Raw genomic sequence first — 22,499 nt, 5'->3', positions numbered from 1 at the left:
AATTAAAAATAGTTCGTAATAGTCGCATCCGCAAAAAGACGGAAAGGTCGTTGTGCCGTTCGGATAGGTGTCAGGACAACGCGGTGGTGTATTCCGTCTCGATGGCGATCACGTCTGCACTGAAGATACCTTTACCCGTGCTTGTGTTCCTCACGTCTTATACGCGTGCTATGTACCACAAAGACGTCATGCATCACATCACGTCTCCCGCAGCTCGCAGCAGTCTCGTCCTTTTGAGGCAACATTGGCTGAGACGTTGCTACATCGATACGCGACTGTTTTCAGGGTACCCCCGTGTCTCCAAAGGGTACGCCGAGTCCCCCACCCACGAGTCGTGCCCTCGTAACGCAGGAGGACCTGTTCCTGACGGCAGCGTCCAACGTGAAACAGGACCCGGACGAGAACATGGTGGAAGCCCTCTCGGACGAGCCAAAAGCGGAAGAAGTCACCATTCCAATTTCTGTCGTTGTGCAGGTCAGTCCCGCCTTTTGTAAACTCTCGAGAGCTCGCCCTCCGAGGATAAATTCGTCGATTTTTCTCGCCAATGATGATTGAATTTTCCACGCTTCACTTTTCGCAAATTTCAGCAGCACCGTATAATCGTTGGAATCCACACGGTTTCACACGCGGAGACATTGTGACGATACGAGGGCGTTTCACTGACGCCTTACTATATAGGCGCCATTTTCACGTGGTCTCTCAACCGACACCACGTAGAGACAAAGCCTGGTCGATTGAGCAACGTCACGTAACAATTAAGAGACCGCCAATCACGACGTTCCTTTCTGCGGCCGTTGCTATTTGGAAACGAGCCGCCATCAGCCGTATGGACAGCCACTGGTAGTCACAGAAAGCCTCTGTCGGTGATTGGCTGACATCTTGGCTGACTGCTGTGATTGGCGGACTGTACGTGGGAAGGTGGAGGTTTTTTTTCCTGGGTTTTCCTCAGACGCTTTCAGACATATGTCGGCACAGTTCCCTTAGAAGTCGGCCCAGGATGCACATTCCCCCAGGGCATCCGTTGTGACGTTGCCCACCTCTGTGAGGCCGACAACGGCGAGCCCTTTCACCACCACCACCACCACCACCACCACCACCACCACCGCTACTTACTCACCACAGTGGTGTCGCCTATGGTCGCAGTTGTCTCGCGATGTAAAGCCACCAATCATCATCATTGTATCGCTGCGCAGGGGAGAGGGTAAAGGTTTGAAAACCCACGTGACCTATAGTGTCTGTCCACTCACAAGGCAGCAATAAGCGAGTACACCGGCATAGCGTGGACCCTTTATGAGGTCGCTACACTGGCAGTAGGGGGGAGAGGAAAACTGGGGAGCTGCTCTGACCTAAGCTACTTGCGTAGGATGGTATATGCATAACTCTTGAAACATGCATAATGTAAAAAAACCCGAGACTAGGGAACACGAAGGGACAGACACAACCACGAAGTCTCAAAAAGACTTCGAGATTGATCTTCGAGATCTACTTGAGACTTCGTGTTTGTGTCTGTCCCTTCGTGTTCCCTAGTCTCGGGTTTTTTTACATTATGCATCATCTCCACCAGCTCGCTTGCTTCCTAGCCATTTTTTCTTGAAACATGTCGATCTCGAGCAAGATGGCTCGCAGGAGAGTTGCGCTTGCCGGCCATATTTATTCTCATTATGGCAGGGGGATGAAAAAACCCTCCGGTGGACACGGACCGACTACCGAGACCATAGTTAGCACTTGTGACCATAGTTAGCACTTGTGACCATAGTCAGCACTTGTGACCATAGTTGTTTCGCGACGTTTACTTCCACTGCGTCAACTTTTGGGGATGATCCGCTATGTGGTTTATGAGCCTGCAGGTGTGCTTCCTGTGATGGAATCTGCGCCTTTCCGCAGGTGAAGCAGGAGGCGAGTGATAAGTCATCTCACGGGGATGATCTCATCGACCCCAAGAGCCCGTACTCGCCAGTCTTTGCCACCGTGCAGAACGCCCAGCCCTACGGGGATCTCTTTGGCGTCCTCCCCACTACCACCTTCGCCACGTCGACGACGACGGCTACGACGGCGAGTCCGCGACAAGCGTCCGCATATTCCGTGCCTTCCGAGTACTACAGGTTTGTGCCCATCCATCTTTCTCGTTGAGCGTTCACACGTGCGTTCAGACGCTGTCACGCGGTATACATTGAAGGCGTTGAAGCATCGAAGGCGTCAGTTCCACAGGCGATGTGGCTGTAGCTCGCAATAACAGTAATATAAAATAATGGTTCCGCGAGGTTATATCTGGCCATGGTCATCACGTACATCATGTGTCTTGCATCTATTCCTATATGTAAATAGATGCAAGCACGTGTCAAGAAATGGACGCTAGTGGGTTTAGTGTAGCTTCCCACGCGGTATCACTGTAAACTGAAGAACACCCTTATGGGTGTAAATGACTTGTCCTATAACTCACACCGCTTTTTACACCGTATGGTCTGAAACACGCTATTTAGAGGGTGCATTCTGTGTAAAACACCATTTGAGAGGGTGCTTTTCCTCGAAACCGCCGTCTTTTGCACCCTTTATACACCCTTGTTTGAGGGTGTTTAACAATCTTACACCCTCCTAAAAGGGTGTTTAAAGGGTGCAAAAGAAGGTATTTCCAAGGAGAAGCACCCTTTCAAGGGGTGTTTTACACAGAATACACCCTATAAAAGGGGTGTCCCAGACCATATGGTGTAAAAAGTGGTGTGAGTTATAGGACAAGCCATTTACACCCATAAGGGTGTTTTTCAGTTTACAGTGATATAGTCGCCAAACTTCCACTGCGAAGTTAAAAATGCAAAGAAGAAAGCCAGCTGAAGACCGTTTTTCCGCGTGTGTGTATACCTCATGATCACTTTTATTGCAGGGAGTACTATGCCGGTGGTGAGCAGTACCAGGCCGTACGGCAACACCTTGCCTCCGCCTACCCAGAGGGCAACGGAACGGACACCGGCTTCGTTGAACGGTACATCCGTCAAAACGGCACCGTCAACGGCTACAAGAGCAACCTGCACGGCCTCACGGTCGACCTGCCGTCGCCGGACTCCGGCATAGGTGAGGCCACGATGACGCCGCGGGAATCTGCAGGATTGCCGCAGGTAAGTTTTCCTTTTCCTATACTTGTATAGCGAACCTCGCGGAACAATCAAGAAAAAAGAAAATGTGATAAAAACAACGAAGGACAGTTAAAGAAAAATCATTAAAAAAATATGTAATCCGATGCACTGTTTACGGTTTACCGAACTTAAGGCGCGTTGCCACTTCCGTGCGGGAGCCCACAACGTCAGAAACGTCAGGACGTCGGAGGGTCGTTCACTGGCGCCGTCCAAGCAGTCACTCCTTGCGCGACTGACGGCGGCGGACGGTAGTGGCCAACCAATCAAAGCGAAGAACAAGACGGGGGTATTTATTATTGTACACAAAAAATACAAGCTAAGCGGTACTTGAGAGCACAAGGAAGAATTCATAGGGGTTTCTTTTTATCGTAACTGCTACGTTTTTGTTCGTTTGTTTGTTTTAGCTTCGAGCTCTCAAATTTCTGTCGAATATCTTATGAAAATCCTTTCTTCTACTTCGGGTACAAGCCGACATATTCGGACAACTTCAAATGCAAATGGTCTCTCGATTCTTGCTCCAAGCACAGCTTGGCTACAGGCAGAGGAACAATGACTACTTTACCTCCATAAGTAAACCGAAATATTGCAAACTTCTCGGCGTCTTGCCACATTCGAGCCAGCACAACACGCACATGCAGAATGTCGGCAAACATGGCTGCCTTAATTATTGACGGTGCTGCAATGAAAAGTATCCTCCATATCTGCTAAAGAGATACCGAGAGGACATGTACAATTTTTAGTAAGGTGATACTGACGGTACAATATGCGGATCTGCAATGTCAAGTAATTTTCTTGTACCGGATGATTCCGGTACCGAATGATCCGGATGATTATGGTTCCGAACCCGGCCTCGACCCAGGGCACGCGAGCGCCGCGTTCGGAAATTATGCGGAGGATGATAGGGGCCATATTTTAGGGTAACATCTCATTACGGCCGAAAATCCTTTAATCCCCAAGTGTCTCATTACGACCGATGGTAGTCGGATGGACAGCTGCGGAGATAAGATATTCCTCCTTTCTACTCAGTGATGGTGGCCAAAGGGGATATAGAGCAAGCGCCTGCAAGCAGTATAACAAAATAAATTAGGGAAATTAGGGATGTGCCAACCGAATTCACGAATCCTCAAATCCTATAGGCAGGGATTCGGGATTCGGGAATCAGAATCCCACTGTCCTTAAAAAGACGAATGTTTCGAATCCCCCAACCATGCCGTTTGTTTGTTTCTTTTAAAAACTATAAGCGCCTCCGCAGTCCGCCGAAAGCCTGTTTGGCCGACGGGTGTTTTCTTGTTTGATTACACTACTCTGTACTGAAGGGGTTCAGGGAGGGACTCTACATTACATTACAAGTTTAAAAGTAACATGGTTTCACTTTTGATTGTATAACTTTAGTTTTATGGAAACAATTCGGACTCGAGAATTTATGTTCCCGCAGTCGATGAACAATATGTTAAATAAATTGCAGTTAAGAAGAAGTGGTATTGGTATGTTCCCTCCTGAAAGTGAACTATTATTTAATCGGGAATTTAATCGGTAGAAATTATTTAATTTCTACCCATCTATATTATTTAATCTGTTTTTCGTTAAACAAAGATATCATATTCTGCTTCAAATCACTTTCCATTAGAAGCATTTTTTCTTTCTTTTTTATTTTTTTTTCTTTCTTTCTCATTTCTTTTTTTCCTGACTTCTTAAACTCTTTCTTAAGAAGGGATTCGAAAGATTCGTGGATTCGAATTCCGTTTCGGAAAACTCTGGATTTGTCCCACCTCTACCAAATATCAAGCGCAAGGAATTCAAGATTTCTCGACGAATTCCGCTTATAGCGAAATTCTATTGCGCAATAAACCTATACGATGCCTTAGCAGAAGCATTCCAGATTTCCTACGCAGGGACGTCTGCAGCATGCGATACATAAATCTGAAAGCGATTTCTTGGCACAGGGCCGGCTGAGAGAGCAACGTGTGCGATCATAAAGACGTTATCTCATCATCAAGCTTAGGCTGTCGAGAATTCGCTGGTGCTCAACACTGACACGCATAAATGCACAACCTCCAGCACATAAGCGGGTGTCGTTACAGACCGTTAATCGTACGTCCTGCTAACGTCAGCTCGCGATTGTATCGGGATGCGATGAGCATTGGAATTCTAGCAAATACGCGTACAGGGAACGTTTCTGGGCGCGTATTTCTTGCGCATATAATTAAGTGACCCTGAATAACGGTGGGAAAGATGATCCCAAGGTTGCCTATTCGAATCCAGCCGAAGGGACCAGCAACATGGGCGGCATATAGTACCAGTGCCAGATTTACTGTGGTGGGGGCCCCGGGGCACTGTGCTGTGGGGGCTCCTTCGTGTATTCCGTGTCTATCCAATGTGTTATTCGGGGTCGATATGCGTGGACGGAGGAGAGATTTTTTTACCAAGTTTCCGTTTCAGGGATGCGTTTCAGGGATGCGTTTCAGGGATGCGTTTCAGGGATGCGTTTGAGGCATGCGTTTGAGGCATGCGTTTGAGGCATGCGTTTCAGGGATGCGTTTCAGGCATGCAAAACAGATTCCCCTTGGACAAGACCTTTTCTGATGGGGGGCCCCTTTGTGGTGGGGGCCCCGGGGCAAGTGCCCCGTCTGCCCTCCCCTAAATCTGGCACTGACGTTCACATCCGCGAATGGGCAAAATAAGTTACTGTGGCGTCACACATGATCGTAACAACCTCGTCATGCATGTACAACCTCGAAGTACTATTATATGGCGGAATTTGGCTAAAGTGCTCCCCACGTGGAAACCTAATTATCATCGACTGCGCTTTTTGGCCCACACGTGAACGCGACAGAGACATCGCGCATCGTCGCGCGGCAATAACACTTTGACACTTTTTTTTTTCTTCTTTACTCCCTCTGAGTAGAGTCGCCGGCGTTGACGCACGTCAGTTCCGGATGACTGCTGCTTGTTTCCGCTTCCTTGCGCATCGCGGTTCGGTGAACCTGAGAAAGTGGTAGAGGAGAAACGTACTTTGGCTGGCTTGCATGCGGAAATATGGTGTAGAAAAAGTGTGGCACATTCATTGCGACATAGCGCGACGACCACCAACGCGAGTTCTTCCCATCGAGTCTGCGACCAATGATTCGCATTTAAAGAGCTTATTCAGATGACGTTACTCGCCGCAGACACTAGCGGATTTGCCGCCATAATGTATAGATCTTGCCGTTCGACCCCCACCTTCAATTTCCATCTGGTGCCCCTAAGTTCTTGTACAGCGTGAGTCTTATTTGTACAATAGTCCCCGTAATTTTCATGTTTTCCAACATAATCGTCTTTTACCTAGCACACTGAAGTGAACGAAAACCCAAACGAAACTTCGCAGAGCCTATGACTTAAAAGGACCGTTTCAGTCGACTTCGAAACTATAGTTTCATCCCTCCTGGACCACTAACCGCGGTATCGAAAACCCCCACGTGAAATAGTGGCATAGTTTGACTGTTATTCGACGGAATACATGACAAGAGCAGACGCCGGATGTAGAGAGTATTCCGGAATTCCCTCTCTGGCAAAAAGAGAAAACGTCACTCCCTAAGAATCAATGAGTGCGCGACCTTGAGAAAGGGAATGCCGCGGCCGTCTGTAGGACACATTTCCTCCTCTCAGCGCCTCTCCCTCTCACTCCTCCGCTTAGGGAGTGACGTCGCGCCGCCGGAGCTTCTGCGGCCGCGGATGCTGCGCTCATCTTTAAAATTCGTTTATTTAACATCTAAGCACTTTTCGGACGACAAAATTAGCCGGGTAGATTGTTGGCCGATGCCAAACATAGTGGTATCGGTGTCATAGGTAGGTTTCCGGATGCGAACATCGCTTCAACTGTTCATGTCCCCAGCTAGGGTTGCCACCAGGCCGGTATTATACCGGCACGGCCGGTTATTTGCGCGCTCTGCCGGTTGCCGGTAAGAAGGTGATACCGGCAGCATTTTGCCGGTATTTGTGGCTCAAGACCTTTCATAAGGGCTTTTACGGGGTTTTTCCTTCAACATTCCACTACAGCTTGAATAAATCTGGAGCACAGACCTAACTCCGCAGACTCCAGTCGTTTTCTTAGTTATTCATTATTATGATTATTCATTGTTATTATTATTATCATTGTTATTCACTACGTCTTGTGTTCGGAGGGGACAAGAGCAGTGGTTGTGCAAAGCTGTTGGTGGTTGTGTCGAGCCAGCTAGAACGTTCCTCACCCACTTTCCCTTTCCCACCTCCTTTCCTCCTTTCCCGCTATTCCACCTCCTCTCCCTCAGCCGGTATTTTTCCCTCCGAAAGGTGGCAACCCTATCCCCAGCAGCCAACTTGTGTTTGTCCCTTTTTTTATGTTCCAGTCTCGGGACAATTACTTTCAATCTGCTCTTGTTGGTACTGCAGTCAGTGGCCCACGAGGAATGCGACCGTTCCTTTAACTAGTGCACTCCAGCAGGTGTCACAAAGTCACTTCTTAGGTGATATGAGTGTTCAGTATAACTCTGTACTTTGTGAACCCATTTGTACACCCTGTGACAGAATATAATCTTCAACGAGAGATTCATGCCTGGTTATGTACCTGCAGATATTCGATTATTCGGAGCTGTCATCCCAAGCAGCAATTCTTACGTCACCAGAGCAGACCAATGGCAGCTCGACCAGTCGACCTGGCAGTTCGCAATCTGTACGACGCTCATGGCACGAATACGGACGGGCGTCAGATGCGGACAAGGTTCAGATACCTAAACTGTAAGTGCTACGTGCTGCTCTTTTTTATTCTCAGCACAAGCCGCTTGACTTATCTCTCAAGCCCTTGCGGTATCGTATCATGCTACCACCACATGCTGAATCATAATGCTCCATACCATGCTAAGCTATATATAACAAACAACATACTAAGATGAGGCCACCTGTAGTATGCTCCTATACCTACTGCCATTTTTTTATATTAAAATTTAGCATGTTTCGCATAATTTTTTTATTAAAAGTACTAAATATAGCATTCACTACATATACCATGTCCATGTGCAGTGTTGTTGTCAGTTGGCTATTACTGTTACAAACCATTTTTATTTAGCTTTCTTTTTTATCTCTTTGCATTTTCAGACAGTCAGATGTAGGGTTTAAGTATTATTTAGAGTCTCCAATTTCTACGAGTCAGCGACGCGAAGACGACAGGATAACCTATATAAACAAGGGTAAGCATCGCCTGTTACATATTGGTGGTACATATAATCTCCAGGCATCATTTTGTTTCTCCAACGTGCCCTCTTACGCGTCTTTCTACAGGTCAGTTTTACGGTATTACTTTGGAGTACGTCCCAGATCCAGACAAGCCTCTGAGGAACACCCCAGTCAAGGTAATGGATCAGTTGCAGTTTCTCTCCCCCTCCCTCTTTTACTAAAATCGTACCTTTGGTTGCGCATTTGGGAGAGGAAAACGTGGATGAAATCCTCCTCCCCCATGTAAAGTCCCCTCCGAACCCCTAGAACGCCCCCCGAGTATTAGAACCCCTCGTGAAATGTTTTTCTGGCTGTGCCACTGGTTCACTGTCTGTGGAGTGCCCCGAAAGAAGGGTGCGGATACCCTATGTTGAAATTGCGGCTCTATTTGTGTGGGTAAACAATATGCCACACAAACTAACTTCGGTGAACACATGGCTCAATCAGGTTGTTAACAGAGTTGCCTTTTAATTTTACAACTCCAGTGTCCCCTTGTATTTATCTTTAAATCGGTTTAATCGTTTAATTCCCAGCCCCTTTATTTCTTTTCCCTCGATCCTTTTCACCGTTTCTATTGCTTCCACCAGCTCCCGTGGCATAGTGGTTAGAGTGATCGCTTTCCACGCCGAGACTGGGAGGTGACACGGGTTCGAATCCTGTCACCGGCTGTGCTGTCTGAGGTTTTCCCTGGGTTTTCCGAAGACTTTCCAGACGAATGTCGGCACAGTTCCCCTTGAAGTCGGCCCAGGACGCATACTAACCCCCCTGTCCCCCCACTCCTTCCTGCTGTCCTCTAATCATCTGTCCACGTCTATACGCCGCTCATAGCCACAGTTGCTTCGCGGCGCTAACACAGAATTAAAAAAAAAAAAAAACTATTGCTTTCAATACGTCACTGACATGCTCAAGTTGTCGCCTTCCTTCAAATTAGTATTTACTGCTTTGTGAGAATGATGTTGCTTACTCTCAGTTTCCGAGTCCTTTCTTTATGCCGTTCTGTGGACCACCACCAACGTTCTCTCAATTTTTCCCCCGAGCAGTCCCTCGTGATGCTGGTGTTCCGGGAGGAGAAGTCCCCCGAGGACGAAATCAAGGCGTGGCAGTTTTGGCACAGCCGGCAACACAGTGTGAAACAACGAATACTCGATGCCGGTACGTCTTGTAAGGACCCAACCTTTTTGCTCATCTTCTCTATCCTACACATTTGTACCTCGGTGTTTGTTGCCTCCTTTGACCCCTTACTTCCCCTAGAGCTTCACCTACAGTTTCCCCTACAATATTCCTAATTTCTACAATAAATTTTAAATAAAATTTAAATTTCTACAATAACTTTACTCTGGCACAATGAGGACTGTTTATAGACCTATCATGAGAAAAGCTACGAATGAAAACAAAAAAAATTAACCTCAACAGAACCTGGTCATAGGCATATGTTGGTGCATAATCGAGAATAAAAGAGCCAAAGATGCGAGACTAAGGACTGAATGACACACTTACGACAGTGTAGGAAGACAAGCATGTGTATATACACTTATTTCTACACGGTCAAGGTACAGCTAATCTTTATCGCTTAGATATATTGACAGCGTGCTAACACTACAGTGGTCCCCACCTCTCCTGATACGATAGGCTTCCAAAATTTCCATCTCCAAAATGTTCCTAGTCTTGCGTTTTTAGCACTTTTATTCTCCAAAAATTTTTTAACTTGAAATGTGTCCAATTTATTCAGGGATGTTGCTTATCAGGATGTTTCACTTGATGTATTAAAAATCTAATGAAAAAAATCTATTTGTCCGAAAATTACGAGGTCTGCGCTATTTATCTTGAAGGAGATTTTGCAATGACTTCCGAGCACATTTGTTAATTTTAAGTCATGACAAACTGGATTTCCTCCATTTAATTCAGAAATTTGTCAAGTGAGCCCCATATTTATTTATTTATTTTATTTTTATTTATCTTTTTTTTTCTGCCAGAAACAAAGTCCATGTCAGATTTACCCCAATCCATAGCAAGATACATTCCCTACTATAATGGTGATAGCTGAAAAAAAAAAAAAAAACAGGAAGAACATTGAAAGCAGCGTTTGGAGTGGTGAAAACTGTCAGCCGAGCTCAGTTCACTTACTGCAGACCATGTTTTAGGATGCACACTGCATAGAGGTGTCGGAAGGAAGGTAGCACCCCTAAAATCAAGCTTTGGGTACCTCAACCCCTTCCATGTATGTAGATCGCACAGGGTACCTAGTACTGGGTCTCACAATGCAGATTTTTACGGGAGTTACCTACATTGCGTATTGCTAGAAACATTTTTTATGTAGTAGTAAGAAAAATCTGCTGCTCTGTGCAAACATATTCGCTGGTACCACTCTTACACAAAACTTACTTCCAACTTAAAGGGGTTGGGACATTTTCGTAGATGTGGTTCATTACATTATGGACGCGTCATACTGCACGCCAGAATACTCAAGAAAACAGAGTTACTGTTCTACATGCCTTCCTTAGCGAGATAGAAACCTTCGAACACACCGCCAAACAAAGCGCCGACATCAGAGTTGAGTTGTGTCCATTCCTACTGGCAGCCATAAGCATGTGACTTCTTGTGCGCGCTGTGATGTCAGAGCTGCACGAGTTTCACGGTGCCCATTTTCTCCGCTTCTATATTACTCTTTTCAGTGTGAAACTTTCAATGCAGGTTCAAAATGGTGCAAAGAACAGTCTCTTATATTTATCTAGGATAACGTGGGACTACCTGTCCATTTCCCTTATTCGTATAAAGACTGTCCATTTACTAACGACAGAAGGCTAGATTAAGTAGAGGTCTTTTCACATATATCTGCAGTCATTCTGCACTGTGTAAAGCGTGGACATGATGGAACGTGCAGAAGACGCGGACGGACATGGACAGCATTCATCTAAGAACTTTTATTTTATATTAAAACACTCAGCACTGGTCTGGAAGGTCTGAAGTTGCTAGCTGAACACTGTCAGTGTCCGTCTGTGCCTGGTGCGTTCCATCATGTCCATTTTGAACCAACATGCTCCTCCATTTTCCAGTGCTCGTTTGTGTGTGTGGCGTGTTTCATTCTACAGCTCTTTCAGCTCTTACAGAAAATTTCTTAATGCACCAACCTCTCAAACTTCAGTTCTATCAAACTGGTGCTGCGAAGGACATCTGACACTGTATTGTGTCACTGATGTCATTTTAGTAAGCATTCGATTGCTTGCTGCTTGAACTAACCCAGCCACTGAAAACTTTTTCTTTTCTTCCAACTAATACACTGAAGGATCTGTGAGTACTGACCTTTGCTTGCTTTGCCTTAGCTTGGCTACGTGCGCTTTTGTGCTCTTATATCTGCCGTTGACAAGAAAGACATGAGAGTGTCTAAGGAGCAGTTTTGCTGATGTATTGAACGATAGAATGTGCATTGACAGACACAAAGAACAGCACAGGGATCATGGGTCAAATCGAAGAAATTACCCATAATGCCATCGCCTTTTACTGGAATCCACTAGAGGGCCCAGCAAAGGTGAGGGTAGCTTTTAAGCTAGATTTATTGGGTTATTTACTGCCTTTTGATGCTCTTGATATTACGATATGTGAGATATTATTGTATATTGGCGATACAATTCTTTCTGTACTCTTGCAGGTCAACGTTGCTGTGCAATGCCTAAGCACGGATTTCAGTAACCAGAAAGGAGTTAAGGTGAGACATTTTATAACGATTTTCTTCTGCAGTCCTACCAGCATGGTGGCCCAGTGGATATCACATCCACTCAGTGTCCAAGGTCATCAAAAAACTGGGAGCGTGGGTTTGAATCCTACCACTAGCTACACACTTTCCAAACACTCTCAAAAATGAACTTCACTGCATAGCACGCTGCCACCTCTCATCTCAAATGATACTGTTATCTGCTCTGATCTGTTGAAAACGGGAGGCGTACGCCTTTTTTGTGGCAATTCTGAACAGCATATAAGTGTCACAAAAAATGCTTATACGCCTCCCGTTTTTAACAAATCGGTGCAGACAACAATATCATTCAAGATTGTGGTTGGCCAGGAGCGTGTTATGCGGTGAAGCTTGTTTCTAAGAGTGTATACGGAGTGCATAGGCACAGTTCCCCGAAGTCTGCCCAGGATGCACGTTAGATACCCTGACTGTCTCCTACTTCTTCCTCTGTCCTGCCCCCTCTACCATGTGTAGCCGCGTGTAGCTGTCGCAGATGATTGAAAATGTGTCTTGTTTTTGTCATCCTGCAGGGACTTCCACTTCACCTCCAGATCGACACGTACGACGAATACCGAGAAAGCTGTACTCCCGTTCATCGTGGTTACTGCCAAATTAAAGTGTTCTGCGACAAGGTACGTCCCCTTTCTGATCATCCGCGATGTATTACTGATTCGACCCTTTAGCTTTCATTGAAAAATGTTTCATCGATGCACATGCGCGTGTTCCGTTTCAGGGTGCAGAACGCAAAACGCGAGACGAGGAACGTAGAGCAGCCAAGAGAAAATTAACAGCTACAGGAAGTGAGTTCTCAATTTTTTTTCCTTTTTTTCTGCAGGCATCGAAGTGAAGATTTCGTCAGTTCATTTCTATGCCCCTAAAGTACATAAGTTCCAAGTGGTGCAGTAGAACAAACGTTATCTCAATAAACTGTCACGACTGGGCTGCAAATCTGCAGAGTGTGGCATAAACACTGTTTTCTATGTATATATTCCCCTTTCCTACTAGCAGTGCAGTATAGTGAAACTGCAAGTGCATAGGTGTAGCTGGGTTCTCCTTTCTGTACTACCATAGCTATGAGTGAAGCGCTGCACCTGCACCGTGTTCTGCACAAATGTCTTGCTTGGGCCCTATCTCCTTTATATTTTTATACGATATAAATATCCAAAGAAGGAATCTATTGTACGTGTCGCACTGCACCAATTCAGAATTTGCAGCAGTTCAAACTTAACATACCAAAAATTAAGGGTGAGTTTTGCTACTAACCATACTGTAAACCTGTACTAATAGACCAGTGCATCTGTAAACTGATACTGAACAATGCATCTGACAGATAGACCAGATAGCCAACATCCTGATGCTAAAGAATACGATTCGTCCATAAAAGGTTTGTACTTATCTGGCTGACAAATTCTGGATTGGGTTAAAATGTGAACGCTCGTAAAACTATGAAAAGCTGTGTCGCGAAACATCGGCAGAACGTGTCTTGGGCGCTTCGGTTAAGGAGGCTGTAATAACGCAACTAACGACAAACTCTGTTCCGTGATTTGCAGATGGACGGAAGAAGATAGAAGAAATGTATCACCAGTCCTGTGATAGGTCCGAATTTTACTCAATGAGTGATCTCATCAAACCTCCGGTGCTCTTCACTCCAAGTGAAGACACAGACAAGGTATGTCTTTGTCTGCTACGGGATGAGCTCATTCCCAAATGACAGTGGTCTCACCGTATCTGACAACCTACACAGGTGTCTGGTATGGAGCTAAGCTTCTACACAAGCCAAGTCATCGTACCAGAAGATTCTTCCTCAGCAGAGTAAGTAGTCCATTATTTGTGGTTGTGTGAATTACTCCTGATTAGATATGATGTGTTGCGTAGTTATCACCGTAAGTATCCTTTCAAAAGGGGTCTGTGTCATCTTTTTCCTCACCTCAGCCCTGGCAACATTAAATAGTATGTTATGTGACCTAGTATTTCAGGTTGAATCATGCTCTTTCTTGTTGTTGTTGTTGTTGTTTTCGAAAGAAATATGGTAAGATTGACCGCTTTCATTGACCAGTTAAAAAAAATTGATATGTTCGTGGTGGGTACAATACAGAAAACTTTTAACAGGGAACCTCAAAAATATGGCAATTTTACGAATGAAAGTAACTTAATGAGCAGTATGGGTGGGTGGCTTTACTTTGGGGAGCAGATAACTTGAAAAAATAATGTTGCATGATTACAAACTACTTCGGGGATTATGAATGGTTTTATAAGTAGCAGGTAACAAAATCGTGAGCCATATATATGTCCAAAAATTGTGCCTTGAGGAATGGTAAAGGATTGCCCTCGGACATCAAGGTTTCCCACGTTGCTTGTTCTTAGGAAACCGAAGCTTTCACCAGATGAATTGCAGACGACCACGGCTCCAAGCGGAGCAGAGTGGCCGGGGCTTTTCAGCGAGGCCAGGTGTGTGTTCAGCCACTCATACTCTGGCCACCATGTGCCTCCATAGCTATAACCTCTTGTAATGTCCCACCAATTTGTCCCATATGCCTGCATAAGTCCACTGTAGCTTTATTTCTGATGCCATATATAATTCATGCATGTGCACTGGAAGCATATTTTCAGGAAACTACCACATGTGTTAAGGAAATACCTGCAAATAAATGCTGAATATTTTTTTAAAGAAAGTACTGGTTATATCAAATACTACTTCTACCCCCTTTTTTTTTCATTCAAACTCAACTCAACTCAGCTTATAAAATGTTGGTCAGTAGAAAACTGTAAACATACAGTGGCATAAAAACATGATCTCGCAGTTGTCTTGAGTCAGATGCAGCAGCATTCACATTTAGATACTTAATTCAGAATCTAGTTTCTGGTAGCTATAACAACATGGGAGTAGAAGCCCATCACTGCGTAACAGAAGAACAATGTTCAGCGAATGCTCCTTTCGGATCCAGTTATCTTTTTCAAGTTATTGTCCCTGCGTCAGCGCTTTTGCTTCGGGTAGCAACAAGCTAAACGTTTTCTTTCTTTCTTGTTTCAGGCTGGACAGAAGGGATAAAATCGAAACGTGTGCCAATACTGAATCTCCTGTCATCACGCCTCCACTCAAAAAGATGAAGCTGTTTCCCAATGACCGAGGTAACTGCACGGCTATATTGGCAAAGTAGTATCTCTTCTTACCAAATAAATCTTAAATATCGGGTAAATAAATCTACACCAGGCCTGAAAGCTTTGCAATTTTCCAATTAAGAGGGTGCACCGGACTTGGCTCGCTTCCCTATCATTAGTGGGCCTGGGTGTACCAAAAATTTTATGGCAAGGTTGTAGTTTAAAAAAAAAAGTTCAACTGCACATTCGAAAAGTTTCTTCGAACTTTGCAAACAGGGCTCATATCCCCGTATGAGGCGTTCCCGTCCATGAGCCCGGTGTAACTGCGGGGTTAATGGGGCTTGCATTGAAACGCAACTTAGCAGTCCCAATTTTTCGTAAAGCGGGTCCACACATATCCAGCCACTATAAATTTCTCAAAATTCCGGAAAACTGGGGACCCGTAAACGTTACGGGTCCTATACGGTGTACGAAATGTCTAAAAAAATCCTAGTAGGAGAATGGCAGTAGCCTACTTTAAAAGGCATTCCTAAACAGTGAGAAGTCATCGGGAGCATGATAGCATTACAGCCTGGATAGTCGTTACTTGTCAGCCAGAACAGTCTTAGTACATGGGTCAGTACTTTGTTGCAGTGCTCCTCTACGCACGACGGAACGAGGAGGAATTCTTTCATCCACTGCATTTGGTGCCGCCTTCGCTGGCTGGTCTAGCGAAAGCCGTAAGTTATCCCATTTATTAACAAATCATTGTTATAGTTAATAGCATTTGCATTTGGCTACTCTGTTTGGATTTGACAAAACTTGAGCTTCCTTTTTTTTTTTTGTTTAGATTGAAAGCAAGTACAAAGTAGAAGCAACAAGCATAAAGAATATATTTAAACGATGCAAGAAAGGGTACGTACCAAGAATTGTTTGTCGAGAGCTTTGTGCAAGAAAGTGTTTTTCTTAAAGGAGCATGGAAGTGACATTTAACGTGACTCGAAACCCTGCTTCATCTGTGAAGCTGTCCACAAGGAGTCACCGTGCCAAATATTTTTGCTCTGCGGTGTATTGTCACTGCGCAATAAAATACACAAAAGACAGTCATCGTTCGTTTCGCTGGAGCTCATTTTAGTCATTGCAGAAGACGTCGCAGCGAAAAACAAAAAATGTTTTGGAGGTCACTTCGATGCTCCTTTAACGTTGAACTCTGCTTACCGTAGATGCGCTTTCTTTCACGTGAAACTATTTTTTGCGGGCCCTCCGAAAATTGCAAATTTAACTTAAAGGGTCAGTCTGAAGTCGAAGACTAATTTTGAGGCCTACTGTTCGGCCACAGTCATATCATATGGCCGTTACACTTAAGTGGTAGTTGTGTTCCGAAGTTGTCGTCGGTAAGCCCCCACTTCTTGAGTCCCAACACATCCCTTCTCTCACTAAAAGGCCCTCAACAGGAGTTGGTTTCTGTCTATTCTAAAGGAGGACAAAGTGTCCTTTTGAGAACCGACTAGTGGAATTAAGAAACAATTAAAAACCCCCAGTGCTGGGTAGGACGAGGACAGAGGATAAAAAAGGACAAGGACCGGCACTGAACTGCAACCAGTTTATTGGTGAGGTCAGACTTCACTTGTCCTTTTTTATCCTCTGTCCTCGTCCTACCCAGCACTGGAGGTTTTTAATTGTTTTTTAATCCAATATGAACCAACCAGCCCAAACGCTTGCTCTGCGACTAGTGGAAATTTCGTACTACACGAGAAACCTAATTACAGAAAGGAAAATTTTCCAGAAAATAAATTTCCAGAGAATTTGCTCCTCGGACGAGTTACGTAATGTCTGCACAGTCCCCCCGAAGTCTGCCCAGGACGTGTACTAACCCCCCCACTCCTTCCTGCTGTCCTCTCTCCATCTGAACACCGCCCATCTAACTAGTTACATCCATTCCAGGATCACGGTACGAATGGACGATGACGTTGTCAAGCACTACTGCAACGAAGACACCTTCCTCATAGAGATCGATGAGAACCAGGAGGACACCTACGACGTCACCCTCATTGAACTGTGACCTGTGCGCACCCGCCTGGTGTTATAGCTGCTCTCTTTTTCTACTGTACATAATCTTGTGTGTATATTTACTGGAAAAATGGGTCACCTGCCTCGTAGTATGTAGGTGAAACCATTGCGGCCAAGAGCACTTAAATCTGACGCTGAGTCATCTCTACCTGTCAAGTTTCCTTCTTACTGTGTTTCAACTCTTTTCTTATGCCATTCTGCTGTGTAGCGAGATTCGTTGGAAGAAGCACAATTATGCCGTGAAGAAGCTACAAAAACTGCGTGCGCCACTTCTTCTGCCATGTTCTCGCCCAAATTTCTAATGTGCCAAAAAATAAGTAGCTGCGGAAAAGTGTCGTGTTTCTCTGTAGGGCCAGGTCTTGCACAAAGAAATGGCCATACTAGATCCTGCTGACATGAAATTTATAAATTCTGTACAAGCAGCTGGTAGAGTTAAAAGGTAAATAATGCTGAGAAGAAACTTTCGGTATCGTAATTAACTGATTGAAATGCTAGAAATGCGTCTAGAACGGGGTATACGATTCACAAACGACGCATTAAAGATTTAAAATTGATTTACCGTAACGCATGGAAAATGAGCAACACGAATTAGAATGCACCGCAACGAGTTATTCACGTGCAAAACACACAAAAAAGTATTTGCAAGGAAACACTTTGTCAACGAGTGTTGTTAGAAACATCCCTTTGCATTTCTTGAACCCTCTCCATATTTCAAGTTGGGTGTCCTGTTTCCCCACAAAACTCTCGAGGCAATACTGACCTCACTGCCATATTGCTCAATGCTCAGTTCTGTGTCCAAACTGACCCACTCAATGTTTGGCACAAAGCCTTTGAGTAAAAGTTGTTGTCGTATAATGGTATATGCCTTTCCATTTTTTAAGATTTCTCTGCGCTGTTTTTAAGAGCTAACTGAATCGCTGGTGCACAGACAGCCAGTCACTCGTGCCTTCTCCTTCTCTGCCGCTTTGTCATCTGTTGTGTGTGTGTGTCTGCTGCTTGTGCATGTGTGCATATTTGTCTTGGAGTGAGAATTTGCGAAAGAAATGCGACAAAAAAAAAAAATATGCGACTGAGTATTAGCGAGACAGTGTTGACTTTCATAATGTTACATTCCCCGTGTTCCATTGAGATACTGTATGAACATATCTTGATATATATAGATATATATATATATCTGTATGCCTTTTCTTTGTGCATGTCGCTTCTGTTATCAAACTTGCAACCACTGCAGCTGCTCGTGCTTCACCGTAGCTTTGAGAATTACGCCCAATCGGAGACAGTGTTGCTGGCAATGCTTTCATGTTTTTTTTATGCCTATTACTGCTGCGCAAATTTTCCGGACGATGTACTGAAAGAAATGGACTTCTTTCAATCGTTTTGTGTTTTCCAAATGGACCTTGGATGTCGTTTTTTTGTATTTCCAATACAGGGCAGGCACTGTGAGCAGTAGCATAGCCAACTGTGGGTAATTTTTAGGTTGTTCGGCCGTTATTAACTGAAGTTCTCGTTAAAAAAAATTGTGCCGCCAAAATTGCTAGGAAGGGAAAGGGGGGGGGGAGGAGGAGGCTGGCTATGTTACTTGATCAACCTGATGAATTTTCTCAAAAACTGTTTTCTCTTTTTTAAGCAAGTTTTGTAACAGTGGCTAAAATGGTTCGAAAATGCAAATTATATGTGCAATACTGTTTTTGCGTTTGAACAAATGTTTGCTGTGAAGAAAAGAATCCACGCTGCTTGTTCAGAGGTCACAAGCTTGTCAATCAAACTGAGCTACTTACATAGGCTCTTTTATCCTTGTGTGTTTGGTTAAAGATAAGAGCCAAGCTCTGGCCATATCCAAAGAGCTACCATGATCAAAAGATGCCAGGCTGACTCCAAGCTTTCTTAGGCTTTCGAAAATCGTTACAATGTACCCATTGTAACGGCGTTACGTTTCCACGTGTTTGTAATTTATGGCTTGTAAAGAGTGTTTTTTTGGTTTTGTACGGGCTGGTTTAGACCAAAACATACTTTTATGTGCCTATGCGTACTTGTGTTCCCAAAATTATTTCAAAGCGAGCAGCTTTAGCTTGACATGTCGCACGCAATGAAAAGGCAGGGAAAAGTATTCGGGCCCTTTATTTATTTATAATTTGCCAGGAAGCAAAAAAAAAAAAAAAGGAAAACGGTTAATAAGTGCTAGTAAGTTTTTGTTTGAACCATTCCGTGTAATATTAAAATGTGCATCTATGTGCTTTTATTTATTTTCCTAAACCTAATCTTAAATGTTGCAAGCTCGTGGAAATGTAACATCGTCACGTGAAATCAACAGTTGAAGACAACGCAAAACAATCTGGAAACCGCAGTGTGCTTCAACCCGGGCCGGCATAAGCAACGGTACAAATTACCCGGCCATTTCTTAATACCAATAACCGTCACGGCTAATGCTGTCGAGGCTGTCAAACAAATTGAGATGTGAAGAGATGCCAAGAAAAAGTTTATCCCCTGTTGTGGCTGTTGTTGGCTAGTTAACTGGGTGACTGTCATGTGAGAACTTTTTAATTCTTAAATGCATATTCATTTGTGAGAATGTTGTACAGTGTTTCACTTTTTAGCTTTTCTTTATCATCATCACCTTCATTTGGAAACAGGGAAGTGAAAAGGCGAAGTATTCTTGTCGTAAGGTTAGCCTTTCGTCACTGGAGCGATCTTATGTTTTTTGACACTGGCGTGAGTTTAAAAAATCTGGTAGACACTGTCGCAATTTCGAAGGAGCCTTCTTGCAAATGTGATTCTGGTTTGTTTACCACTTTAGTAAATTTTGTGAGGAGCCAGCGGAAGATAAATGACAAGAAGGTTAAGAAGACATACTATCTAACAAATACTCTAACTGCAAAAAGAAGGCTTCTCAGAGCAAGCTTGCCGACTGGCCAAATGCAGTTTGCAAATAGCAGCCCTCCTCACGGGCTTATTCGCGCTTTAGCCAATCTGTTTGTCGGTAACTGTATCAAAAATGTTGATCCTTCATAGCTCCTTGCCGACCCTACGCCCTGACCCACGGTACACAGGCATGATCAGACCTCTGTTTCGCTTCTACTGTACAAAAGTTTGTTCTTACGATGAGAATGCTGACCTGAAGATCTTGGACAAAAAAAGCCGAAACTTGCTAGAAATTCTTGGGTGTGCTTGGCTACTCTTGTACATTTATTAAATAATGTGCCATACTTACTATGACAGGGGTGTGCTAGCCAAAGACCGAGTCTTACCGAATTTGAAAGTAACAAAACCGGGTTGCGTTGCCGTGAACGTGCTGTTCTCAATCACCGCTTGAACCTTGCCACTGCTTATTTTTTTTCATCCTTTGTTTGCACGCTATACTGCGGCATACACTAGCAAAAGTCATCTTGTATTAGATACAGTATTCCTTGTTGTAAGCTTCAAATGTGCGCTTTTGTCAATGCCTTCGGTTGTTTTGAAATAAGAGCACACCACCAATCGCTTTTGTAGGCTGTGTTTCTCTTATCCATTGTGACATTCCATATTCAAAGATCTCCCATTCTCTTGTATACATACATATATATCTAAGTTATATATGTATGCCTGTAAAAGCATATTACTCTCCTGACATGAATTTATTAAATAAAGCCTGCCTTATTTGTTTTGTGGTACTTGGCTGTAGATACTTTCGTTTTACGAACAGTGTCATTGGACGTGTGAACGCCGTAAATGTGTCGGAACTGTGAAGAAGGCAACATCGCCTTGAGCTTGAGAATCGTAGAGGGACGAGGATGTGAACAGAGGACCAGACAGTGCGATGAGGCAACTGTAGAATACAAAGTTTGTTCAAGGTTGACCAAGGCTTTTGTTGCTTTCATTGCAATAGCAAATTTGTGAAGCACTGAACTACATGAGTTTTTCACAGTATTCACCGTGCGTATCTAGCTGATCTCTTCGCCTTCTCTATGCTTATTCCTTTTTTTTTCAAATGTTTGCGGGTTTCTCATTTGTTGTACTCTATTTTGTTCCTTGCGCATTTTCATGTGCTTTTCTATTTCATATGTACCAACTCGCCCACACCGTTGCTTTGACTTTTCTAGTTCACTTTTTTTTTCTTCTTCCGTTATGTTTTTATATTTCACTTTGTATTTTATATAAGCGCGCCTCCATGCGGGATACCCCCAGGTAATCCGCTTCCAAAGTGCTCTTGGGGTATACATATATACGAGGGGGGACCCAAAAGAAACCGGAATTGTTTTCTAAAAAATTGTGTTTTTATTGTTACATGCTCTAACATCAAACACCTTCAAAGTAATCTCCCTTTGATGCAATGCACCTGTCCAGACGTTTTTTCCACTGCTCAAAACAGTTTTGGAACTCGTCGACGTTGATGCTTTTTAGTGCTTGTGCCGTTTTCCGTTTCACTTCTTTGACATCGGCGAAACGTTTCCCTTTGAGGACTTTCTTCATGCGGGGGAACAGAAAAAAGTCACAGGGGGCGAGATCAGGTGAGTAGGCAGGGTGGGGCACAGGGGTCATGCCATTTTTTGTCAGAAACTGCTGAACACTCAGCGCGGTGTGGGCAGGTGCGCTGTCATGGTGAAAGAACCAATCACCTGACTGCCACAACTCGGGACGTTTCTTCCGCAGATCGTGGCGCAACCTTCTTGAAACTTCCAAATAAAAACTTTGGTTGACCGTTTGACCCGGCGGAACAAATTCCGAGTGCAGAAGCCCCCTCACATCAAAGAAACAGATCACCATTGTCTTGACGTGCGACTTCACTTGTCGTGCTTTCTTGGGTCGTGGAGAACTGGCTGTTTTCCATTGGCTAGACTGCTGTTTCGTTTCGGGGTCGTAACTGTAGCACCAAGATTCGTCTCCGGTTATGATTTTAGAAAGGAAGTCGGGGTCCGTCTCCAACTGGTCCTTCATCGCACGGCACGCAGCCATGCGATTCTCTTTTTGTTCGGGTGTGAGCAGTCTGGGCACAAATTTCGCTGCAACTCGTTTCATATGCAAATCGTTGGATAAAAGTCGCTGACATGAGCTCCACGACACCCCTGTCAACTCCACAAGCTCATCGATGGTCCGACGGCGGTCTTGCAAGACGGCTTGACTAATTCTGTCGACATTTCCTTCGGTGCAGCTGGTCGAAGGCCTTCCGGAACGAGGTTGATCGTCAATCGACATTTCGCCTCGTTTAAATCGAGAAACCCATTCGTACACTTGTGTTTTGCTCAAAGCTGCCTCCTTGTAAGCCATCTGTAGCATAAGTGCCGTTTCGGATGCGT

General features: G+C 44.4%; 2 protein-coding genes across 11 annotated transcripts in view; one reads left to right on the top strand and one right to left on the bottom strand.

The window, feature by feature from the left end:
- LOC135398791 (protein grainyhead-like) overlaps positions 1-20,876 on the top strand; it is a 159,100-nt gene extending 138,224 nt beyond the window's left edge. For 2 of the 9 annotated variants that reach the window (XM_064630246.1, XM_064630253.1), the window contains exons 4-22: positions 286-474; positions 1,885-2,102; positions 2,879-3,110; positions 7,717-7,880; positions 8,238-8,329; positions 8,421-8,491; positions 9,395-9,515; positions 11,786-11,880; positions 12,001-12,057; positions 12,612-12,713; positions 12,815-12,881; positions 13,412-13,465; positions 13,632-13,750; positions 13,826-13,893; positions 14,446-14,529; positions 15,113-15,210; positions 15,814-15,899; positions 16,010-16,074; positions 17,104-20,876. In XM_064630246.1, the coding sequence (XP_064486316.1) occupies positions 286-474; positions 1,885-2,102; positions 2,879-3,110; positions 7,717-7,880; positions 8,238-8,329; positions 8,421-8,491; positions 9,395-9,515; positions 11,786-11,880; positions 12,001-12,057; positions 12,612-12,713; positions 12,815-12,881; positions 13,412-13,465; positions 13,632-13,750; positions 13,826-13,893; positions 14,446-14,529; positions 15,113-15,210; positions 15,814-15,899; positions 16,010-16,074; positions 17,104-17,221 (2,100 nt within the window). In that variant the 3' untranslated portion in view covers positions 17,222-20,876. Of the gene's footprint in view, positions 1-285; positions 475-1,884; positions 2,103-2,878; positions 3,111-7,716; positions 7,881-8,237; positions 8,330-8,420; positions 8,492-9,394; positions 9,516-11,785; positions 11,881-12,000; positions 12,058-12,611; positions 12,714-12,814; positions 12,882-13,411; positions 13,466-13,631; positions 13,751-13,825; positions 13,894-14,445; positions 14,530-15,112; positions 15,211-15,800; positions 15,900-16,009; positions 16,075-17,103 lie in introns of all 9 variants that reach the window. The other 7 variants (XR_010424138.1, XM_064630251.1, XM_064630248.1 and 4 more) reach the window with 7 other exon arrangements.
- LOC135398794 (phospholipase A2 hemilipin-like) overlaps positions 1-22,499 on the bottom strand; it is a 207,389-nt gene that overhangs the window by 168,566 nt on the left and 16,324 nt on the right. The window lies entirely within an intron of this gene.

This window comes from Ornithodoros turicata, chromosome 6 (assembly GCF_037126465.1).
Source record: "Ornithodoros turicata isolate Travis chromosome 6, ASM3712646v1, whole genome shotgun sequence".
Classification (NCBI taxonomy): Eukaryota; Metazoa; Arthropoda; class Arachnida; order Ixodida; family Argasidae; genus Ornithodoros; species Ornithodoros turicata.
The sequence above is the reverse complement of the archived record's forward strand: the minus strand, read 5'-3'. Positions and strand labels throughout refer to the sequence as shown.